The sequence below is a fragment of the Nilaparvata lugens genome, unplaced genomic scaffold (genome assembly GCF_014356525.2).
Source record: "Nilaparvata lugens isolate BPH unplaced genomic scaffold, ASM1435652v1 scaffold2853, whole genome shotgun sequence".
Lineage (NCBI taxonomy): Eukaryota > Metazoa > Arthropoda > Insecta > Hemiptera > Delphacidae > Nilaparvata > Nilaparvata lugens.
In genome coordinates this window covers 20,218-43,064 of record NW_024090355.1, presented here as the reverse complement: position 1 = coordinate 43,064, position 22,847 = coordinate 20,218, and the positions used below count along the sequence as shown (strand labels likewise).

The window sequence follows — 22,847 nt, the reverse complement described above, 5'->3', positions numbered from 1 at the left end:
TTTATTGGGATTTTCGTTTGATAATAATTAATTAACTACTCAATTCAAAATTGAATAAAGTGGAGAGGAATTAGATTTGTTCTAACCAAAATGTAGAGAAATATTATAGATAATCAAGGGATTGCCACAGAAATGTCTTAGTTTTGATCTCAAGGCTTTACTGTATCTTCTCCAGAACTTTCAAAAATTAATGCGATTTATAATAATTATTTCCTATTTCATGATTTTTTATATCGTTTATCAAGTGAACTTTCAAGAAATGAAATTTCATATATGATTAATATTCTTTAAAGTTATTTATTTTTAAGGGATCTGATGAGCTGTGACATTTGTCAAAATATTGTAACAAACTAATACAAAAATATTCTTTAATTTTATAACCTTGACGTTGTGTATGTTCAAAATTAATTAGATGAGAATAAAATTATATTAATTCATTTATTGGACAAGGATGATTGTCTAATAATATGGCTTATTCAATTAATTTCTCGCACTTTATAATAACTGTCAACATATAACGTGCTTGTTTTTATAATAATGAATGTGTATATCAAGTCCCTTCAAATACTTTACGCCTATTAAAATGACCTACTGTCATCATTATTACCCCTTTGTAATAATTTAAAGCATGATAGGCATTTTATTTCAATTTTTATTTACTTATTCGTTCTCTTTATTTGTATATATTACAGTATATTTTATTGACGTGAGTAAATAGTACTCTATATCTTTGTTTGTATGATTTGCTGACATAACCATACAATATATATATGTCATTAACACCTTCATTTTTTTTTGTACCCTATTAAAAATTTATTTTTTTCAAGAATACTTGCTATGATATCTTTCTTTGATATCAAGATCATATCTCCTGACATGATTGAAATCTATCGACGAATGATTTAATATTGTATATTGTAATTCAATATTTTATATTGTGTAGAAAAATAGGCTACAAATGAAAATATAAATATATGCCAATTGGTCAAAAATATTTAAAAACTTCTATAGTGAGGTCCACGTTATAAATGAAAATATTGAAATGGACATGGTTAGGTTAGGTTAGGTTAGGTTAGGTTAGGTTAGGTTAGGTTATATATGTATAATATTACCAACCTATATGTATAATATTTGGACATTTTGGAACTAAATTAGGAAATTGAAAAAGTTTTGGGCAATAGCCTGTTTTTCTCTTTCGATCATTGTACAGAGTTATCATAGAAGAATGGTGCGGTTTCGAACATGGTTTAAAGGAAAACCAAATTACTTACAGTTGATGTTTATTCATCTAATTTGTCGTCTCAGGCAGTTTTTTACATGATTGATAAATTTAAATATTTATAATGGTGCGCCTTTAGTCGTTCGACAAAATATCCAAACGATAATCAATTTCTCTCCAAACATTCGCTAACATTTCATTGGTTATGGTTGTCATTGCTTCATTAATCCTGTTTTTAAGTGGTTCAGGTAGATTTTTTCTTGTAAATTTACATCAAAAACATTGTTTATTCACAAGAAATTGCGAACTAAACCACTTTAAAACAGGATTAAAGAACCAATGACAACCATAATCGAAGAAATGTTATCGAATGTTAAGAGAGAAATTTATTATCGTTTGGACATTTGTCGAGCGACTAAGGGCGCACTTATTGAAAGTTATTAATCATGTAAAAAAACTGTTTCAGACGACAAATTAGGTGAATAAAAAACATTAACTGTAAGTAATTTGGTTTTTCTTTAAACAATGTTCGAAACCGCACCATTCTTTTATGATAACTCTGTATTGTTTATGCTAACCTGATAAATAAATGAATGAGTAATGGCAGTGGAGGAAGATAGGAGAACAACGTTGCCGATCCTCTGTCTTGTCAATGCCTTCAATGCCGACTGGAGGGTCACTGATAACGGTTTATTGATGTAATATTAACTGTTCATTCTCGTTATTTAATTATATTTAATCGAGCAAATAGTAAAGATAGAGAATAACGCCCTCAAACAAGTAAAAAAATGTAAATACTTACCGTAAACCGGGGTGAATTCGGACTACTGTGGCGAAGTCGGACAGAGCTACCCGCGTCTACTGATTTTGAATTTGGAGGCATTAGACACTCGATATAACCTCAAAAAGTGGTGACTCGAGAAGGCAGTAAGCTGTTGAATGTTGTTTACATGTTTTAAGAACCAACACACGTGATATTTCGAGTGAATAAATAGAAATTTGAAGTGCCAAAAATATTGATTTACATTTATATTGATCAAAACCTCCACAAATCATCGATATCAAAGTAAGTTGAAGCTTGCACTTATTTTTCTTCGATAATACATATTCTCAGCTACATAACCAAACTTTCACATTCTATGTTTTCGACTTTTTAGTATTTTTTATATAATAAATACTGAAAAGTCACACTTTTCAGGGGCGAATTCGGACATGCCAAGAATGGTTGTAAAATGGTGTTTAAAGTTTAAATGTCAAAACAAACGTAATTTTTCATTATTCTATGCATTGCGGTACAGATACGGTATCGTGACAAACTTTTTTTTTGGGGGGGGGGGGCAAAATGTTTTATGAGTGAAGGGGTGTACAACATGCCAATATTGTGTAGTTTTTCATTATTTTATGTTTAGCTAATGCATTATTGTGTACCTACATTTTTATTACCTATTCTATGCATGTCGGTACAGAGGTGTACTGTGATCAACTTTTATTGTTGGGAGGGGGGGAGTAGAATAACTTTTTCTTGAAGGGGGTACAACATGCCAATATTGTGAACTTTTTCATTATTTTATGTTTAGATAAAATGAGTTACAGTGTAATGTTTCATTATTATTAGCTTAGTGGTACGGAGGCGTACCGTGACCTACTTTTTTAAAATGGGGGGGGGGGGCAAAAATATTTTTTGTGGAGTACAACATGTCAATATTGTGTAGTTCAGGCATTGACAAAATTCTTTTTTTTTAAGGGTTTTCAACATGACAAGGAAATATAAGCCAGTCCTTGGGCCAACTGGCCACAAGAAATATAGTGAAGAATCACTTCTAAAAGCTGTAAGAGAGGTGAAGACTGGATTACTAACGATACGTAAAGCTGCAGAGAAACATGGGGTCCCAAGGTCTACGCTATCAGATTATCTGAAAAGAAGCCGTTCAGGACAAATGCATCGTAAACCGGGGGGACAACCTGTTTTGTCAAACAATGATGAACAATGTTTGATGGATGGACTCCTTGTATGTGCAGAGTGGGGTTACCCACTACACGCTGCAGACGTGAAAGATGTTGTGCAGTCTTTTCTGAACCGGGAGGGTAGGGTAGTGAAGCGTTTCAAAGACAATAGGCCTGGAGAGGATTGGACTTGGAATTTTTTAAAAAGACACCCCCAACTGACCAATAGGTTCGCGGAGAACATCAAGAGGTGCAGAGCAGCAGTTGATGCTGAGGCAGTAAAAAGCTATTTTGAACACTTAGACAAAACTCTTGAGCCTGAAGGAAGTGCTGCAATTCCACCTGAAAATTGGGTGAACTTCGATGAAACAAATTTTTCCGATGACCCCGGATCCAAAAAAGTAATTGTGCGTCGAGGCTGCCGCCGTCCAGAAAGAATAATGGACCACTCTAAAAGCTCCACTAGTGTTATGATGGCAGTAAATGGGAGGGGTGATCTACTGCCACCATTCACTGTGTACAAATCTCAATTTTTGTACCCCACCTGGATAGAGGGTGGTCTCCCAGGAATGAGATATGGATGTAGCAAGAGTGGGTGGTTTGACATGCGCCTGTTCGAGGAATGGTTCATCACGGTGGCCCTCGTCTATTTTCGTGACAAAGTGGGGAGAAAGTTGTTGATTGGTGACAACCTAGCCAGTCACTTCTCAGCTGAGGTTATAAGACTGTGTAAGCTGAATGGCATTGATTTTGTTTTCTTTCCGCCAAATTCTACCCACTTATTCCAGCCGTTGGATGTTGCAGTTTTCAGAAGCATGAAAGCTGCCTGGCGTAGCACATTAGGAGAGTGGAAGAAGAGGAACAGAGGTGCTGTGCAAAAATCTGTGTTCCCCAGACTTTTGCGTGAAGCTATAGAATCCATGGGGGACAAACTTCGAGCGAACATCATTGCTGGATTTAGGGCTACTGGTCTAATCCCATTAGACAAAGAGGAGGTGCTCAAGAAGCTACCTAAGCAAGCAGATGATACTTCACCAAATTGGTGCGATGCTCTAAGAGAAAAGTTGGAGGAGACACGAAAAGGTGACACTCCTAAAAGTCGTGGGAAACGCGTGACTGTCCATCCAGGGCAGAGCATCACAACAACATGTTTGAATAATGACACCGACAATAACGTCCTGCAAACTGTTAAGGCGGAAGAAAAGGCAATTAATGCATTTGAAGTATAGTGTTGGAGGCGAATGCTGGAAATAAAATGGACCGATAGAATAACAAATGAAGAAGTATTTCAAAGGGCTGAAGAGACACAAAAAACTCTATTGAAATCTCTAAGGGACAGACGGCATTCTTGGATAGGACATATTATAAGACACAGCGAATTCACGCTAACAAAACTGGTAGGTGCAATCAGTGGACAACGGGCTCGTGGAAGACCCCGGCTACAATATTTGAAGCAGATAAACCGGGATCTTGCTATACCCAACTAAAACAGCTGGCTCTGGACAGACAAAGATGGAAAGCTGCCAACCAATCGGACGATTGAAGCAGAAGAAGAAGAAGAATCGAGCAAAAATTATATTTTTCAATAATTTCATAATGAGTTTTCAGAATCAAGATGTAATATTCTGTTGATTAATTATATTTATACATTGTTAAAAAAATATCTGGCAACAGAGCAAAGCGAGAAATAGATAGCACTATCCGCTTTGTTGAATGATAGACAGGGATAGTAATACAATTGCTAATTTTGAACACTGTCATTATAACGTGCACCTCACTACACTCTTTTGTAAACAGCAATACGTGGAGAAACGTGATTGATAAACTGAGAACTCGTATGATATCTTGATGTGTGTTTATTCAAACACATTTAATTAGTAGTGAGAAATAAGAGAAACCGATTAAAATTCATAACTTCCAAGGTTTTCATCTAAACTAGGCCTTTGTGTGATAAGGTTCAACTCACACTCACGCGACTCAGGTCAAGAAGAGACCCGACTCTAGTGGAGAGCATGTGTTTCGAAATGGTGACACTCAGACCAGTCGACTCTAGTCTCCGCGACGTCACCATTTGAAAACACATTCCCTCGACTAGAGTCGAGTCTCTTCTCCACCTGAGTCGCGTGAGTGTGAGTTGAGCCTTAGAGTTAGTCAAATTATAAATACTTTTCTCCAATGATATCTCTCGTATCAAGAATTTATTTCCAATGATCAATAACGTACCAATCGATACTTCAAAAAAAAAAAAAACTAAAACATAAATAAAAATAAACTACTTTGAGCATTAGTTGGGTGTCAAGTTAAATCTTTCTGTTTATACGAGAAAGAAAATAGAATTTTAATAAATTCTATAAATATAGAATATTTATTTTAATAAATTCTCGTATAATATAGAATTTCCAAGGAGCAAGTGATTGTCATGATTAAATGCAATAACATCAACATATTAAAATGTATTAGATAAGCAGCCTATATAAGAGAATTACTATTCTCTTCCAGCTAAGATCTACTTTTTTCTTTTAAAATATGGGATATTTCATATGTATTTGGGGTTCGGGGTAAGATAGATTTTGTATATTAAACTTATTAGTTCAATTCTATACATAGATTTATCATAGGTGAGCACTAGATTGTAACAATTTACATCTATTTCCATAACATCATTTAATCTAAATAATTTAGGACCTGTTTCCCAATTCTTTGGGATAATTAAGACGTTGCAGTGGTTAACTTCGGAATAAGGTTACAAAATATAGTGTATATAGGCTTGTTTTCCATCAACTGTTTTTTAAATACGTATATACACTCAACTATATCTGTGTAATAGTAGGTTAGGATCTAATTTCTATTAGTATTTGATATAATATGGTACACATCTGAACGCAGCAACCATTATAATAGATTTCATACAGATTCATGACGTAACATAACTTTACAAACACCTGAATGAATCATGTTGATTACTCTGAATTTAATATATAGGAAAAACGATTTTAGAAAATAATAAATCATAGTTTTTCTCTGATTCACTTATTTTAGAAAGGGTTTGTTATGCCTTCTATAGACGGTAGCTGATACAGGTTTATTGATGTAATATTAACTGTTCATTCTCGTTTAAAATAATGAATTATATTTCTCAATAATTTCATAATTAAAATGAAATATTTTGTTAGTTACAGTAATTATCAATTCTACATTGTTATAAGACGATCTGGCAATAGAACAAACCGTTTGTTACAGGAAGGGCAGTGTTCAATTGCATATTGATTCTATAAGAAGGATTATATATGTACCGTATCAAAGTAGTGTAGGCCCGATGTTAATGTACAGAGTTTCAGAGAAACGAGAAATTTTGAAAGTTGAATAATTTCAAGAGAAACAAATCTTTAAATAAAGTTTTTCATATCATTCAATAGTAAAAATAATGCCATTTTAGAATAAATAATACCGTAACATTTATTTTTTGAAGATGACATCTTGCAGATGTATTCCTTTCTACGCAAACATTCTTGTAGTCTCTTCATCACATTGTCCATGGTTTGGCGTAACATTACTACTGGAATTTGAAAAAATCGCTTCTCGAATCTTGGCTTTCAATTCTTCAGAAGATACAGGAGAAGCGATTTCAAATTCCAGTTCTAATGTTACGCCAAATCATGGACAATGTGATGAAGAGACTACAGGACTGTTTGTGTAGAAAAGGAACATACCTGCAAGATGTCATCTTCAAAAAATAAATGTTACGGTATTGTTTATTCTAAAATGACATTATTTTTACTATTAAATGATATGAAAAATTTTATTTAAAGATTTTTTTTTCTTGAAATTATCTAACTTTCAAAATTTCCCGTCTCTCTGAAACACTCTGTACCTGTAAATTTGGTAATATGCTTTGAAGTATTGTTTAAACTATAATTGTTATATTGCTGTGTTATTCAAGTATTATTATTGAACTGTAATAAATTATTCTATTGATGTCTTATTAATTCAATTTTTCACGTTATTAATTTTCATTTATGCAGTAGTATTCTATTATTCTTGATTGGTTAATGATCCACATATAGTGGAGTCGACATTAATAAGAGACAGAAAGAGTGAAATCGTGCTCTCTCATGAACTCATGAGAGAGATTATTATTATTAGCGTATGGCTTTGAATGGTGGGGAGACCCAAGGGTAGTTCCACCTCGCCGTATATAGTCCAAAGTTCCCTAATGGGAAACCAGACACTAAGGTTATAGTGAGCACAAACCTTTAAATTTACACTTTTCACTTCGCAACAAAGTTCATTTTGATGTTAAAAAGTCCAAACATATACAAAACCGAAACAAAACACAAAACCACTAAGCCAAATTTAGAAAATATTGAATTTAGACACTAAATTTAGAGCCAAAAATTTATAGCACATGAGAGAGATGATTTAGTATTTCATTCCTATTGGATATTAATGTTTGAATTATGGAATAATTATATTCTGTATGTATCTCTATATTTAAGAGCCTGGCATTCAACGCACTGATCCGATGACCACTGAATGCATGATGTAGCCAAATGGCACAACTTTATTTTACTTCAAATTTGGGTGAAATATTCATCTGGGAATTTTTTTCAACATTTTTCTCGGCTTTCTACAACTATTGACTATGCATAGGATTTTTTGATTTTTTTTTTAGAAATTTCCACGAAATCATGCAATGTAGGGTTAACTGTAACACTGTATTTGTATGAAGCCCGTCAACAAATAAAAAGATTATCTATTTATTTAAATATGTATCAAATCTAAACATAATTCAGTTTGAATGAAAAGAAGCATAATGTTTGAAGTCTCCTTTCTTATTCATGAGTTTTTAGCTAGAAATTTTATGATATTTTATGTTATTGGGCTTAAAGCAACAAATACAAAAATCTGGTGTGGCGCACTCACTACTCACACAACTTTCCTTGCCGTTATGAAAATTGATCACCTGACGCTATTGTTCCCGCGCATCTCAAGTCTACTATTCAAATATTTGAGCCAGCTGGTGACAGGGCAATAACGCTGGAGACACACATGAGGTCTGCTATCTCTTCATAGTGAATGATTTAATAGAATCAACATTAATTTGCAATTGAATAATCACATTTTCTCGAATTTAAAGCTTATTTTTAATTTTAGGTAAAAATGTTACTGAATCAATCTACTCAACTTGATTTTTTTCGTTTCAATTGTATCTGAAGCCTGATAATTGGGAATCTATCTGCATTGATGGGGCGGAGCTCCTGAAATTTTTACAGATATGGGACTTGTGGCAGTTGATAGAGCTTATCGATGACTATTTCAGGTATGAATTTGATCAAAATCGTTGGAGCCGTTTCCAAGAAAATCACCAAAAACCCTGTTTTTGACAACATTTTCGCCATTTTAGCCGCCATCTTGAATTGCATTTGATCGAAATTGTTCGTGTCGGATCCTTATAGTGAAAGGACCTTAAGTTCCAAATTTCAAGTCATTCCGTTAATTGGGAGATGAGATATCGTGTACACAGACGCACATACACTCATACACACACACACACACACACATACAGACCAATACCCAAAAACCACTTTTTTGGACTCAGGGGACCTTGAAACGTATAGAAATTTAGAAATTTGGGTACGTTAATTTTTTTCGGAAAGCAATACTTTCCTTACCTATGGCAATAGGGCAAGGAAAGTAAAAATAATGATGTTCCCCAACTTATAATATTGAGCTGTATATAATACCTATTTTTCCCATATAATGTAAGACTGATAATAAATATTATTTTATCTTCCAATGTTATTACATTAGTGTTTCAATGCACTATAGCTGCGATTACACCAGAGCTATTACAAAATGACCTTATAGATTCTATTAGATTGAACATAACTCATCATACACATGATAGACATATGTGTTAGTCAAGTTCCGCTCAATCTAATAGGATCTAAAAGGATTAAGTTATTAACATTTTGTTAATAACTTTGGTGTAAACGCAGCTTAAGGCATGAAACTAAATAGAATTGGCTCAAATAAATTATGTGGAACTGACAATATTGTTTTCATTTTACCTTAATATGGAGAATTTCCACAAAATCTTTGTTGTAAAAAACCTTGTGAATATCTCATAGTGTAAAAAAGTGTTCAAACTGTACAAATGAAAAGACATGACAATTTTTTTGTTGTTTATAATCATATTGAATTATTATTCACTAAGAATTATTGTTAATTTCTCTTATTATTATGTGTAGGCCTATTTAGATCTTATTTTTCAATTCTTGAATTCTAATTTTGGTTGATAATGGTTGAATACCGTACTTGAGAAATTATTTTTAATGCTAGATGCTAGATCCTAATGACGTATTAAATTTTTACTTTCTTTGCCCTATTACCATAGGTAAGGAAAGTATTGCTTTCCGAAAAAAATTAAGGTACCCCAATTTCTAAATTTCTATACGTTTCAAGGTCCCCTGAGTCCAAAAAAGTGGTTTTTGGGTATTGGTCTGTATGTGTGTGTGTATGAGTGTATGTGCGTCTGTGTACACGATATCTCATCTCCCAATTAACGGAATGACTTGAAATTTGGAACTTAAGGTCCTTACGATATAATTATCCGACACGAACAATTTCGATCTGATGCAATTCAAAATGGCGGCTAAAATGGCGAAAATGTTGTCAAAAACAGGGTTTTTTGCAATTTTCTCGAAAACGGCTCCAACGATTTTGATCAAATCCATACCTAAAATAGTCATCGATAAGCTCTATCAACTGCCACAAGTCCCATATCTGTAAAAATTCCAGGAGCTTTCGCCCCATCAATGCAGATAGATTCCCAATTATCAGGCTTCAGATACAATTGAAACGAAAAAAATCAAGTGGAGTAGATTGAGCATGAAAATCTCTACAATTAATGTTCAGTAACATTTTCACCTAAAATTGAAAATAAGCTTTAAATTCGAGAAAATGTGATTATTCAATTGCAAATTATTGTTGATTCTATTAAATCATTCACTATGAAGAGATAGCAGACCTCATGTGTGTCTCCAGCGTTATTGCCCTGTCACCAGCTGGCTCAAATCTTTGAATAGTAGACTTGAGATGAGCGGGAACACTAGCATCAGGTGATCAATTTTCACAACGGCAAGGAAAGTTGTGTGAGTGCGCCACACCAGATTTTTTTATAGGGCAACATACCTATCTGCTACGGTACACGACCTCAGGTACCGTACTTAGAATTGAAGTAAAGTTATTGAAGACTAGAAGGAAACCCGTGCTCCGCAAAGATCTATTTAAAACTTGACAAACTGAAAACTTGACGTAATGAAATCTTGAAGAATTGGAAGTAGGCCTATAACCTTCCTCGGTTAATTAAGAGTCTATACGCAAAATTTTAAGTTAATCAGTCCAGTAGTTCAGACGTGATGATACGTCAGACATAATCTTCCTATCCCATACGTGTATAAGCCAGTTCTTTTCCTTTATTATAGTATATAGATTGACGTTGTATCATGTTGACTTTCAAATAGTTAGCGATTTGGGCGTAGACTAAGATTTATTTATTACATTCCACAATTACAATATCAAATTAATAATTGGGAGAGAACCAACAGGATAAACTCAAAATAGTGTGTGAATTAAGTTATCATTAACCTCTTATCATAAACCTCTGGAAAAATTTGACTATAATTTGGTATTTCAATCATTCTAAATTCAAAATTTCTAGCTAATATAAATTCTTGGACAGAACTTTGACTTTAAATTCCCTCAGTAAGAACATAACCTATTTTTTCGGACATTTAATTATTTTTAAAAATTTGGGAACAGAATAGTTTTGGGCTATGCCTGTTGTTCTATCCCGATCATATTCATATGATTTGTAATTATATCAACGAATAAATATGTATTCCAAATTAAGGTTTAAAGCAGTTTTGGGCGAATGCCTGTTGTTTTTACCTGCATTGTATCTATTGTCTATGAATAAATGAATAAAACTGTTTCTCTCCCAAATTTTGATAAAAATAGCCCGAAGAGGTTATGAAAACACTTTTATGAAGATTCAGAGTTTGATAAGATATAAGATATAAGTACAGCTGTATTTATAAAATAAGATATCAAATACAGCTGCAGTTTTCTGTAAAGTGTAAAGTTTTTAGTCTAAAAATTTCCAGTTTCATTAAAAATTTAGACTTTTTGAATAATTAATAAGTTACTGTTCTAGATTTTTGATTCTATAGACTCTAATAGTATCTATTTGATTCAAAATTTGCTCGTTTATCTGAGTAATGAAGAGCGTAAATTGTATTTTGAAAAGTGAAAGTGACATAACCAACATTTTGATTTGGACATTATAGTATAAATTGGAAATGGGACAGTTTTGGGCATGAGCCTGTTGTGCCCTTCCTCATGTTAAGTATTTGTACACAATGTGATAAATAAATAAATGTATTAGTTCGATAGAAAGATGGAATCTGAGTTAATTTGTTATTTTTCTAACCCAATATTTGATGTTACAGTAATGGAGTCACAAGAATAGTACAAGAATCAATAGAAGAGAAATTCGAGTAAATTTATTTATAGTAAATATTATTAAAAATTTAGAAAAAATGAATAAAAATTTTTAAAAACATTAAAAATTAACATTATTAATTATATTAGTTCGATAGAAAGATGCAATCTGAGTTAATTTGCTATTTTTCTAACCCAATATTTGATGTTCCAGTAATGGAGTTACAAGAATAGTACAAAAATAAATAGAAGAAAAATTCGAGAAAATTCATTTATAGTAAATACTATTGAAAATGGAAAGATTGCAGGCAAATTTTGAATAAGAACGTGTTTCAGTACTACATTAAGACAAGACGTGTAATATGATAAAAAAAGTTTGTTTTATTGCAAAAAAAGAAAAACGAATTCTATAAAGTTTTGTATGAGGATAGAATAGGTTTCATAATAAAAAATTTGACATGCAAATGTTATTTGAAAGTTTTTTTTTTATAAAATAGAACTAGGTATAGTACCAATTGAAATTAATAAAATAATAGATTGAGAATACAAATTATATAACATGTAGTTTCATTGTTCACACTGAAACCTGACGATGGTGTAATAATTTACTAGTTCAATGTTTGATTCCATTACGAACTGCTTGTTAAATAATCACTTTGAACAATTAATTACGACATAGCAGTCAGGTATTTATAAATAAAAGCTATTAGCTTCTCCTTACATTAGTGTAGCGCTTTCGGACACTAGTTCCTTCATCAACACTGGCTGTCACTTCCGTTGTTGAATACATGTGGTTATTAAGCAGCGTGGGTTGTGGGAGTGGCGGGAATTTTTGAACTGTTGGCGGCGGGGGTGGCGGGAATGTGCTTAATAACCACATGTATTCAACAACAGAAGTGACAGCCAGTGTTGATGAAGGAACTAGTGTCCGAAAGCGCTACACTAATGTAAGTAGAAGCTAATAGCTTTTATTTATAAATACCTGACTGCTATGTCGTAATTAATTGTTCAAAGTGATAATTTACTAGTTGTTATAATAATAATTGTTATAATTTATATTCTTAATCTATTATTTTATTAATTTCAAAGGGTAGTATAATTCTATTTCATAAATAAAAGAGAGTAGCTCTGAATCTATACATTTTATGAAGTTATTTGAGAGGTTACTTCTGAAATGTGGCGAGTTTTGAATGATTTTTTATTAAAGCTATTTTCTAAGAAGTATGGTAAATATTTGTATTCTATCAGATGCATTGAGACTGATAGTTAATTGAAGCTTTTGAGTGTTCATTCCCCACTTTATTCCAGTTTTCTGAAAATCTCCGTTTTTACGATTTCTATCTAGAACGGGCCAATTTCGAACCACGATGAATTGTTTATCAATGATAATAATAGGCCTTATGATATAGCTTTATTCACATTCTCAAAAGAACAAAGCCTCTCTTATGAGGTATATGTGGTTGGCAACAAATACAATTCCCCAGTATTCACATTATAAAATTTTTCACTTTCCAATTCAGAGTCTGTCAATAATATGAATAAAAATATAATTCTCAGTACCATTTTAAATTATTTTGTCACACGTTTCAGACACTAGTGCCATTTTCAAGTCTTGACTTAGTGTCCGAAACATGATGTGACAAAAAAAATCTGGTGTGGCGCACTCACACAACTTTCCTTGCCGTTATGAAAATTGATCACCTGACGCTAGTGTTACCGCGCATCTCAAGTCTACTATTCAAAGATTTGAGCCAGCTGGTGACAGGGCAATAACGCTGGAGACACACATGAGGTCTGCTATATCTTCATAGTGAATGATTTAATAGAATCAACAATAATTTGCAATTGAATAATCACATTTTCTCGAATTTAAAGCTTATCTTCAATTTTAGGTGAAAATGTTACAGAACATTAATTGTAGAGATTTTCATGCTCAATCTACTCCACTTGATTTTTTTCGTTTCAATTGTATCTGAAGCCTGATAATTGGGAATCTATCTGCATTGATGGGGCGAAGCTCCTGGAATTTTTACAGATATGGGACTTGTGGCAGTTGATAGAGCTTATCGATGACTATTTTAGGTATGAATTTGATCAAAATCGTTGGAGCCGTTTCCGAGAAAATCACGAAAAACCCTGTTTTTGACAACATTCCCGCCATTTTAGCCGCCATCTTGAATTGCATTTGATCGAAATTGTTCGTGTCGGATCCTTATAGTGAAAGGACCTCAAGATCCAAATTTCAAGTCATTCCGTCAATTGGGAGATGAGATATCGTGTACACAGACGCACATACACTCATACATACACACACACACAGTCCAATACCCAAAAACCACTTTTTTGGACTCAGGGGACCTTGAAACGTATAGAAATTTAGAAATTGGGGTACCTTAATTTTTTTCGGAAAGCAATACTTTCCTTACCTAAGGTAATAGGGCAAGGAAAGTAATAATTTAAAAGGGTACCGAGATTTTTATTTCTATTTATATTAGAAGTAGCCCTTAAGGAAAAAGACAATAAAAGGGTAGCCTATGTCAATGATTGCCCATCTTTCCCTGTCTCTAGCTTCGGTTTATGTTTCTTATAAATGATTCTCCAATAATTTAATAATCTCTGAAAATCAGAAGCTCATCTAGAATGTCGATTCTACCATTTCAAAACAATAAATTTTCCGATGTCAGCACTTAAACTTCGGTTTCGCAGGCAGCGCCAAAATAGTTATTTGTATATCTGGAGTGAAAAGTACGACTTTTTCTCCCTGAGGGGAAAGTTTGAAGCCCGAGGCAAAGCTGAGGGCAACAATTTTCCTGAGGGAGAAAAAGTATTTTTCACTCGTGATGTACACAACATTTTTCCTCCATCTACATTTTTTTATAGAAACTGCAGATAAAATCATTTCAATAACTTATGTATTGGTGACTATGTTTCCTAACAACATAACCTAAAATCTAAAACCTAAAAACCGGCCGTCTGATTGGCACTGCCAATTGCGCTATCTATCGGCTAAAGTTGTAACAATTATATCAGCTGGGTGTTTACCAAAAATGGCTGACTCCAGATCACGCGGTTCAGATTTGAATTGCAGATCAAAAATATTTGTTGGCTGGTATTTTGAATAGAATAAGATATTTTAAAAATTGTATAAATTTTTATCGTCTACTAATATTAAGAATATAATATCATACAAACATATATTTCATGAGTTGATCAAATTTCTGGTTGTGGTATTGAATTCAGTTGACTCAATGACAGACACCTCTATTATGCTTTCTCATCTGAGCTTAGACCTTCTAACCTATTACAATGTAAGTTTCAAAATAGAGATGCTCCCCATGTTATTTAAATGGAGTCACTTTTACTCCCTAGGGAGTTTTTCTGTTTTTTACTACCGAGAGCGAAAAAGTGACACTTTAGTATTAGGTTTCAGGGAGTAGAGTGAGTACTTTAGACAGTAGGTGGAGGAAAAAATAATTTAAAAGGGTACTGAGATTTATATTGAGGAACTTTGCACACGTATTTCACATTAAGTTTTTCCTACAGTTACCATTGAATATGAAAAGTGGGTAATTATGGGTAAAATTGCCTGAAATTCATCAAATGTTTTTCTGTGTAATTTTATTATCAATAAAAACCTTAATTTATTGTCAAATTGAATAATAATGTATGTGTGTTTGAATGGCGGGGGGGGGGGGGGCTGTCATCCACCGCCTCAATATTCCTATAACGTGCACCACACTATACCACAGTTACCAACTTCATTTTGATTATGCTGCACTGGTGCTCCATATAACCTACTAACTATTTTGTGTTTCCATGTTGCAAATCTGGAGTACACAAAGTACTCACTTTGCGCACTAGTGCGGAAAAGTCATTCTTTGCGGCCTGCAATCAGTGCACAAATGGTCACTTTTCAAGGTATCTGTAGGAAAAAGAAATTTTCCGCTGTCAGCACTTAAATTTCGGTTTTGCAGGCAGTGCCAAAAATGTTATTTTGTTTCAGGCTCAGCAATATATATATATATATAAATGTATATATATATATATATATATATATCGTGTATATATTATATCGATCAATGTGTTTTTTTCAACTTTTTATTAAGGATTATTATTTCACTGTATTATTTTTATTATGGCAAAATAAAATTTCATTTGATTTTGAGTGGAATCATAGATAAAGGATATGCATAAGCATTATTATTAAGCCTTGGATAAGCATTGCTATATTTCTTGTCTCTGGTGGATTTCTAGTGGAAGATTGGAGTAGACTTGGAATCCAATGCACCAACCAATTTCAACGCTAATCTAAGATTGAATAAATGTATGGTCGTATTTATTATAATGGGTTTCATTCCGGGTTTAAACTAACAACAGATAAATCTCCGTTTAAACCGAGATGGTGCATACAAGTTTCAAGGCCATCTGCTAACACTCGTTTAACGCTAAACCACGTTTATCTGAATATATGGTCGAATTTATTGTAATGTGTTTTATTCCGGGTTTAAACTAACAGCAGATAAATCTCCGTTAAACCCGAGATGTTGCATACAAGTTTTAGTGCCATATGCTTACACTACGTTCAACGCTGAACCACGTTTACTTGAAGATATGATTGCATTTATCATAAATGTGTTTCATACGGGGTTTGGCTATGAACATCAGATAAATCTCCGTTCAAACTTGAGTTAAGTTTTGAAGTTTAAGTTTGAGTGATAGTGGATTCAACTCAAATAAAACATAATGAAGAGTCTAGTCCAGATCAAAAAAAAAAAAAAAAGATATAGTGAGGTCCACGTTATAAAGGCAGTGTAGAAAAATAGGAGAACAACGTTGACAATGCCTTCTACAGACGGTAGCTGATACAGGTTTATTGATGTACTATTAACTGTTCATTCTCATTTAAAATAATCAATTATATTTTATCAAGCAAGAGATTATATTTCTCAATAATTTCATAATGAATTTCCATAATTAAGATGAAATATTTTGTTAATTAATTATCAATTCTACATTGTTGAAAGACTTTGGAAACAGAGCAAACCGAGAAAGAGATAGTGCTATCCGCTTTGTTGAATAATAGACAAGGATAGCAATACCATTGCTAATCAAACACTGCCATTATAACGTGGACCTCACTAGAGTCAATAGAATCCCTCATATAATAGCCATGAGAAAGAATATAAAAACTTATCAAAATACAATGGGAAAGCTGATGAAATAATACGAAATAATAAAGATCGCTCCTATTCTAAAACATACTAGAAAGACTCTTATAACACAGCCAAAGATAAATTTAGTTAAAGACTTCACTCAGCGTAAAAAGTTCGATAATCAGCTTGAAACAACACAGAGAAGCTTCATATTAACTTGCAAAGTGTCTAAAAATCTAGCAAAAATACGAAGTAGGCCTACACTCTCAACTGGACAAATATAGCACAAGAACTACCTTATTATTTTATCTATCAATGTTATTACATTAGTGTCATTTGCATTGTAAATAAATAAATAATTAAATGAATAAATGAAACTAGAACAAATAAAAGCAATCTCTTATAACACCACAGCCAAATATATCTTAGGTATGGATACCGTACATAAAACATAGAAACTACGTTCAACAAAACTACCGATGTCAAAAATGTTATTTTTAATTAATTATGCACAAAAATATGGAAATGCCGTTCAATTTAAAAATATTCTGGACTTTCCATGATATTATTAGTCTAGGCTGAATGATATTTGAAATATCCTCGAATACTTAGACCCGATATCATCTCAATTGTATAGGCCTATGGATATTTTCGAATTGCAACGGTTGACTTCAATATTCCATCCTCCACTTCCGTGGTTAAGTGGCAGAGAGGACACGACTGTCCAAACTTCGCCACGTCAGAAATTGAATTAGTCATTCTATTCTATACTTTCTAGGAAAAAATTCAAATTTAATAAAACTCATAATTTTTTCAATCAAGTTGCTATGTTTGGAAAATATAATATAGCCTATTTCATTCCATAATTTATTTTGTATTTTATACTGAGGTCCATGTACTAATGGTAGTGAAGGAATATCAGAGAGCAACGTTGCCGATTCTCTGCCTTGCTACTGCCTTCTATAAAGGATAGCCGATACCGGTATATCTGACGTAATATTAATTGTTCATTATTATTGTTAAAACTAAACAATTATATTTTATCTGTCAAAATATATAACTTTCAATTATTTGATAATTGAATTTACTAACTGGATTTTTAAAACGATTCTCTGCCTTGCCACTGCCTTCTATAAAGGATAGCCGATACCGGTATATCTGAAGAAATATTAACTGTTCATTATTGTTGAAAATGAACAATCATATTTCATCTGTCAAAATATATAACTTTCAATTATTTGATAATAAAATTTACTAACTCAATTTTTAAAATCATTTGTACATGTTTCAGGAGAGAATATTATGATCACCCCAACACATATAATTATAGTGGACGGGGTATCATAATAAGGATTAAGTTAGTTTATTATTAGCAACCTCTTTAGTATGTATATTATAATAATAATTAGAAAACACTTATTGATATGGGCTACTTTTAAATCAATAAAACAAAATAAAATCTTATAGCACACTATATTTTTAAAGTTTTTTTTTAAAATAAAGGGTGCTATAAGATTTTATTTTGTTTTATCTATAATAATTAGGTATATGTTTTGTAAATAGTACGATTTCATAACTGGGAATATATATTCTGTTTATGGAATTTCTACATTGTTAAGAAACAATCTGTCAACGTTGCGGAGATAGAAAAAGATAGCGCTATCTGCTTTGTCAAATGATAGACAAGGATAACATGGACCTCGAGGAAATATCATTAAATATTTTGTATCTTACCAACTTCATTTTTGAATGTATTAGGTCGGTATTTTTGAATGTAATATGTTCAATAGTATATAATGCTAGAATGTAATATGATAATAATAATACTGAGGGTGATGCCCACATAAGCTCTTAGTCTTGTGCGTGGGTAATGAGTGAGAGGGACGATAATGAGAGATGACAACTACTTTTTAAGCCGGGACCGACGGCTTATCGTCTCCTCCGAAAGACGGGGTGGCCGTATCTATGTGATTGTGCTGTGGTCAAAAACTTTCGCCCTGGTGGAGATTCGAACTCGGGTTCTCTACATTATTAGACCGGCGCGTTGACATTTACTCCAACAAGCCACCAAAAATATATTAATAAAAGTCAATATTGGAAGAGTAGTAATATTATTAATTTAATGTGTGTTAATAATCTGTATAAAGTTTAGAACCCTTCATGCACAAAAATACGAAAAACAATACTCTCTGTTAAAAGAAATAATAAAGTATTTAATCAACTATAGTGAGGTCCACGTTATAATGGCAGTGGAGAAAGATAGGAGAACAACGTTGCCGATCCTCTGACTTGTCAATGCCTGTAGCTGCTACAGGTTTATTGATGTAATATTAACTGTTCATTATCATTTAAAATAATCAATTATATTTTTTCGCCACACTGCACAGAAAGCAGCTATTTTCCAGTCCCTACGTAGATCTGAAAGACATTGTTTGCAGACGACTCTCGTCTGACGTCAGAACAGGTTTCTTTCCGGCTAAGGCCGGAAAGAGTACCCTTTCCGGCCGCTTTTAATGAAAATTTTTGAAAATGTGTTTGGACAACTGTGCCATATGGTGCATTGTGTTCAGGAGGGTGAGATCGGAAATTTCCACCCCACTTTGAGTACCCTACGACGTCTGGATCTTGAGATATGAGACATCAAAGTTCCCCCCCCCCTCATAAACTATTCTTATTCAATTTATTACTCTTAATATAGCTGATGCCAAAAAGTTAGGCGGCTTTGTGGGTCACATGGTGTAACCTACTCACAGCTGATGCAATGCATCTTTTTATTGTCTCTTTTGATTTAAAAATCATCACCTAAGCCAAGCTAGATGACAACTCTACTTGACAACATCAGCTGTTGGAACGCACAAGAGATCCACGAAACCGTCTAACTTTTTGGCGTCAGCTATACCTGTAGTGTGGCGAATAATATTGTATGTGACTCTCTCAGGAAGGTGTTTACGGTATTCGGATAACATATTCGCCTCGCCAGGGAAACTATCCTCATACCGAGAACACTAACTTTCTGTGCTTGTAGCGTAATACACTACATTAGGCAAGAAATTATATTTTTCCATAATTTCATACTGAAAAAAAGATGAAAATTTTTTGAATTAATTATTAATTCTAAATTGTTAGAAGACGATCTGGCAACAGAGCAAAGCAAGAAAGAGATATCGCTATCCGCTTTGTTGAATGATAGACAAGGATAGCAATACCATTGCCAATCAAACACTGCCATTATAACGCGGACCTGACTGTAGATAAGTTCAAGACATGATGTATTAGGATCAACTCAGTTTCGAAATTCGCTACTGAATGTTAGTTATTATTAGGCCTTTTATAGTTCTAAATTACAATAATAAAGTTAGAAACTTGATAATAATATTAAGTTGAATGGTTGCTGCATGCAATGGATGTGTACCTTTTGAGTACCATAAATATTATAGAATAATTTTACAATGAAGAAAATCTATACCGGAGTTTTGGGCAATTTTCGACGGGTTGGTGAGGCCGGCGACTTGTCATCTACGCCCTCTGTCAACAAAAATGTCACAAATATCATATCTACACACACACACACAATAATATGTATTATGTGATATACAGAGTAAATAATATGTATGGTAACCCTCCAGTAAGTTGGAGACTGTTGTAGATATAAAAGTGTAACTTCCGGGATGAGTTATGTCATGCATGACATCAAAACCTAGTATTCAATTTAATTGAATACTAGGTTTTGATATTTTGTTAATTAATTATATTTTGTCATACATGACATCAAAACCTATTCAATTTTTGAAATATTATTTTGTGAATTGGAAATCTGGTCGCGGATTTAATTATGAAATGTAGGTAATCGATAAAGCGTGAAGATCTCCAATGTACAAACATGAAACGTGTGTTTTATCACGTTTCGTGAAGGCAATATTATGGTTTTTAGCTCCATGCTATACAAACAAGAGTGAGTTGACTTTTGGTCTGTGAATCAAGGCTGCATGTGTTATTCACATAAATAGATTTTGAATTTTTCTTTCGAGGCCCGTATTACTTGTGAACCGTTTGTGAAGTTAGTTGTTGAGTTCAGGCATTGGTTACCGTACCTGAAGGATTCTGTCTTGAGAATTCAATTAAAGGCTGTCGCAGTCCTGACATTTTAAACCTACATAATTTTTTTTCAGGATTTGAATCTTGTAGGGAAAGCTGGTGTTTTTGATTCAATCAACTGGCAGAGTTTTTTTTATATATTTTTTTATTTAAATTTCGGGAGTGCTTCAACTGGACCTTGAGGAGCAGGCCAAGGGACTCTGGTTAAGGTAAATTAAGATAATAGTAAATTGTACATTTTTTAATTTCCAGATCATTAATTCTAAATAGTAATTTTTGTTTTTTTTTATTATCAAAAACTGAACGACCACAGATCAGCAAAACGAGTAGCCCCTGAAATATCATCTGATTATTATTCCGTAATAAATTCCAATTCGTAATAAATGATTTATTGATTCGTTTATTATCAAAAACCTGTACGACCATTTTCTTTTCTTTTCCCACCGTCACAGTTATTGGTCAAATACTCTATCTTTTGATGTACAACTGACTTTCAACACCTATAAGGGGGTGGTGACTTAGGGGTTGTATTTCAAATATTCTAAATGTAAACACCCATTGTGTGGTGCATAATTTTAAAGGCCTTTTTGAAAAAATGAAGATGGCATCAATTAAATAATAATAATATCGAGTGACCTGGCTGGCTCAAGTCTGGTGTCAGAGTTTTCAGGTCGCAACTGATCAATTTAAGGGCCTCTGACATGACCTAACGAATGCTTTTTAGACAGCCGGGACCAACGCCTTAACGTGTCCATCCGAAACACGATGGCATCAATAAAATGTTCTATGGAACAAATGTTCTTAATGTTCTATGTTCTATGAAAATGTTCCATTATACTTGTATCCAAAATGGCGGCTGATTGGAGTTTTACCAATCATATCTTTGAAAACTAAAACTCCAATCAACCACCATTTTGGATGCAAGTATCATAGAAGTGTTTTATTGATGCCATCTTTCTTGTTTTTAAAAGACCTTCAAAGAAATAATAATTAATAAAGTTCAATCAGCCGCCATTTTTATGGATACAAGTATCGTAGAACATTTTCATTGATGTCATCTTCCTTGCTTTGAGAAAGCCTTCAAAATGATGTATCACACAATGGGTGTTCACATTCAAATATTTGAGTTACAACCCCTCATTTGTATAAAAAATAAAACTTCAATCAGCCGCCATTTTGGATACAAGTAACATAGAACTTTTTTATCGATGCCATCTTTCTCGTTTTATAAAGCCTTTAAAATGATGTACCACAAAATTGGTGTTTACATTTGAAATATTCGAGTTACAACCTCTAAGTCACCCCCTTATGAGGGGTTGAAATTCAGTTGTACGTCCATAGGTAGAGTATCTTACCTTAAACTATAACTTATTCTGAAAGTTACATTATTATCTACAACAGACTCCAGCTTATTGAAGGGTTCCCATACATATACAATATTTACATTAAATATTTATATTCACTCTGTATACAATATTTACAGCATCACAAATATCTCTGCCAACGGCAATAATTAGTAGTATGTTCTGAAACTGGAATCTACGTCAGCTTCCAAGCTACAGAGTGCGGCAGCAAAACTTCCTTTTTTCAAAAGTGGAAAAAAACTCTTTATATAGATCAGAATGTTTGTATTCATTTCTTGTAATGTAGACACATATATCAAGTTTTGTTTCAATTAGTTTTGAATATCAAATCAGGTGGGTGACGTCCCCAATTCTCCATACACTGAGTAAACCGATTTCTGGCGTTTGTCATGACTCCTGACATCAAATTCCCTCAGTGGTTCAAGTGGCATTTTGGCATTCACTCCGGTTTAAAAGTTAACAGAGTTTTGTGCAACACCGGGTGATAGGTAGCAGTTAGTCTTCATGATAGATGACACTTTCAATTATCTGTACCTTTTCAACTTATCCTCTAGTTCATCAAAAGAA

General features: G+C 33.2%; 1 protein-coding gene across 1 annotated transcript; it reads left to right on the top strand.

Moving 5' to 3' along the window:
* The first annotated feature begins 3,156 nt into the window (after positions 1-3,156).
* On the top strand, positions 3,157-4,392 carry LOC120355566 (jerky protein homolog-like). Its single transcript, XM_039444120.1, has one exon. The coding sequence runs from the start codon at positions 3,157-3,159 to the stop codon at positions 4,390-4,392; it is 1,236 nt and encodes a 411-aa protein (XP_039300054.1).
* The last annotated feature ends 18,455 nt before the right edge of the window (positions 4,393-22,847 follow it).

What these genes read in the sequence shown, in the direction of transcription:
- LOC120355566 (XM_039444120.1), top strand. Translation starts at nt 3,157, where the DNA reads ATGCATCGTAAACCGGGGGGACAACCTGTTTTGTCAAACAATGATGAA.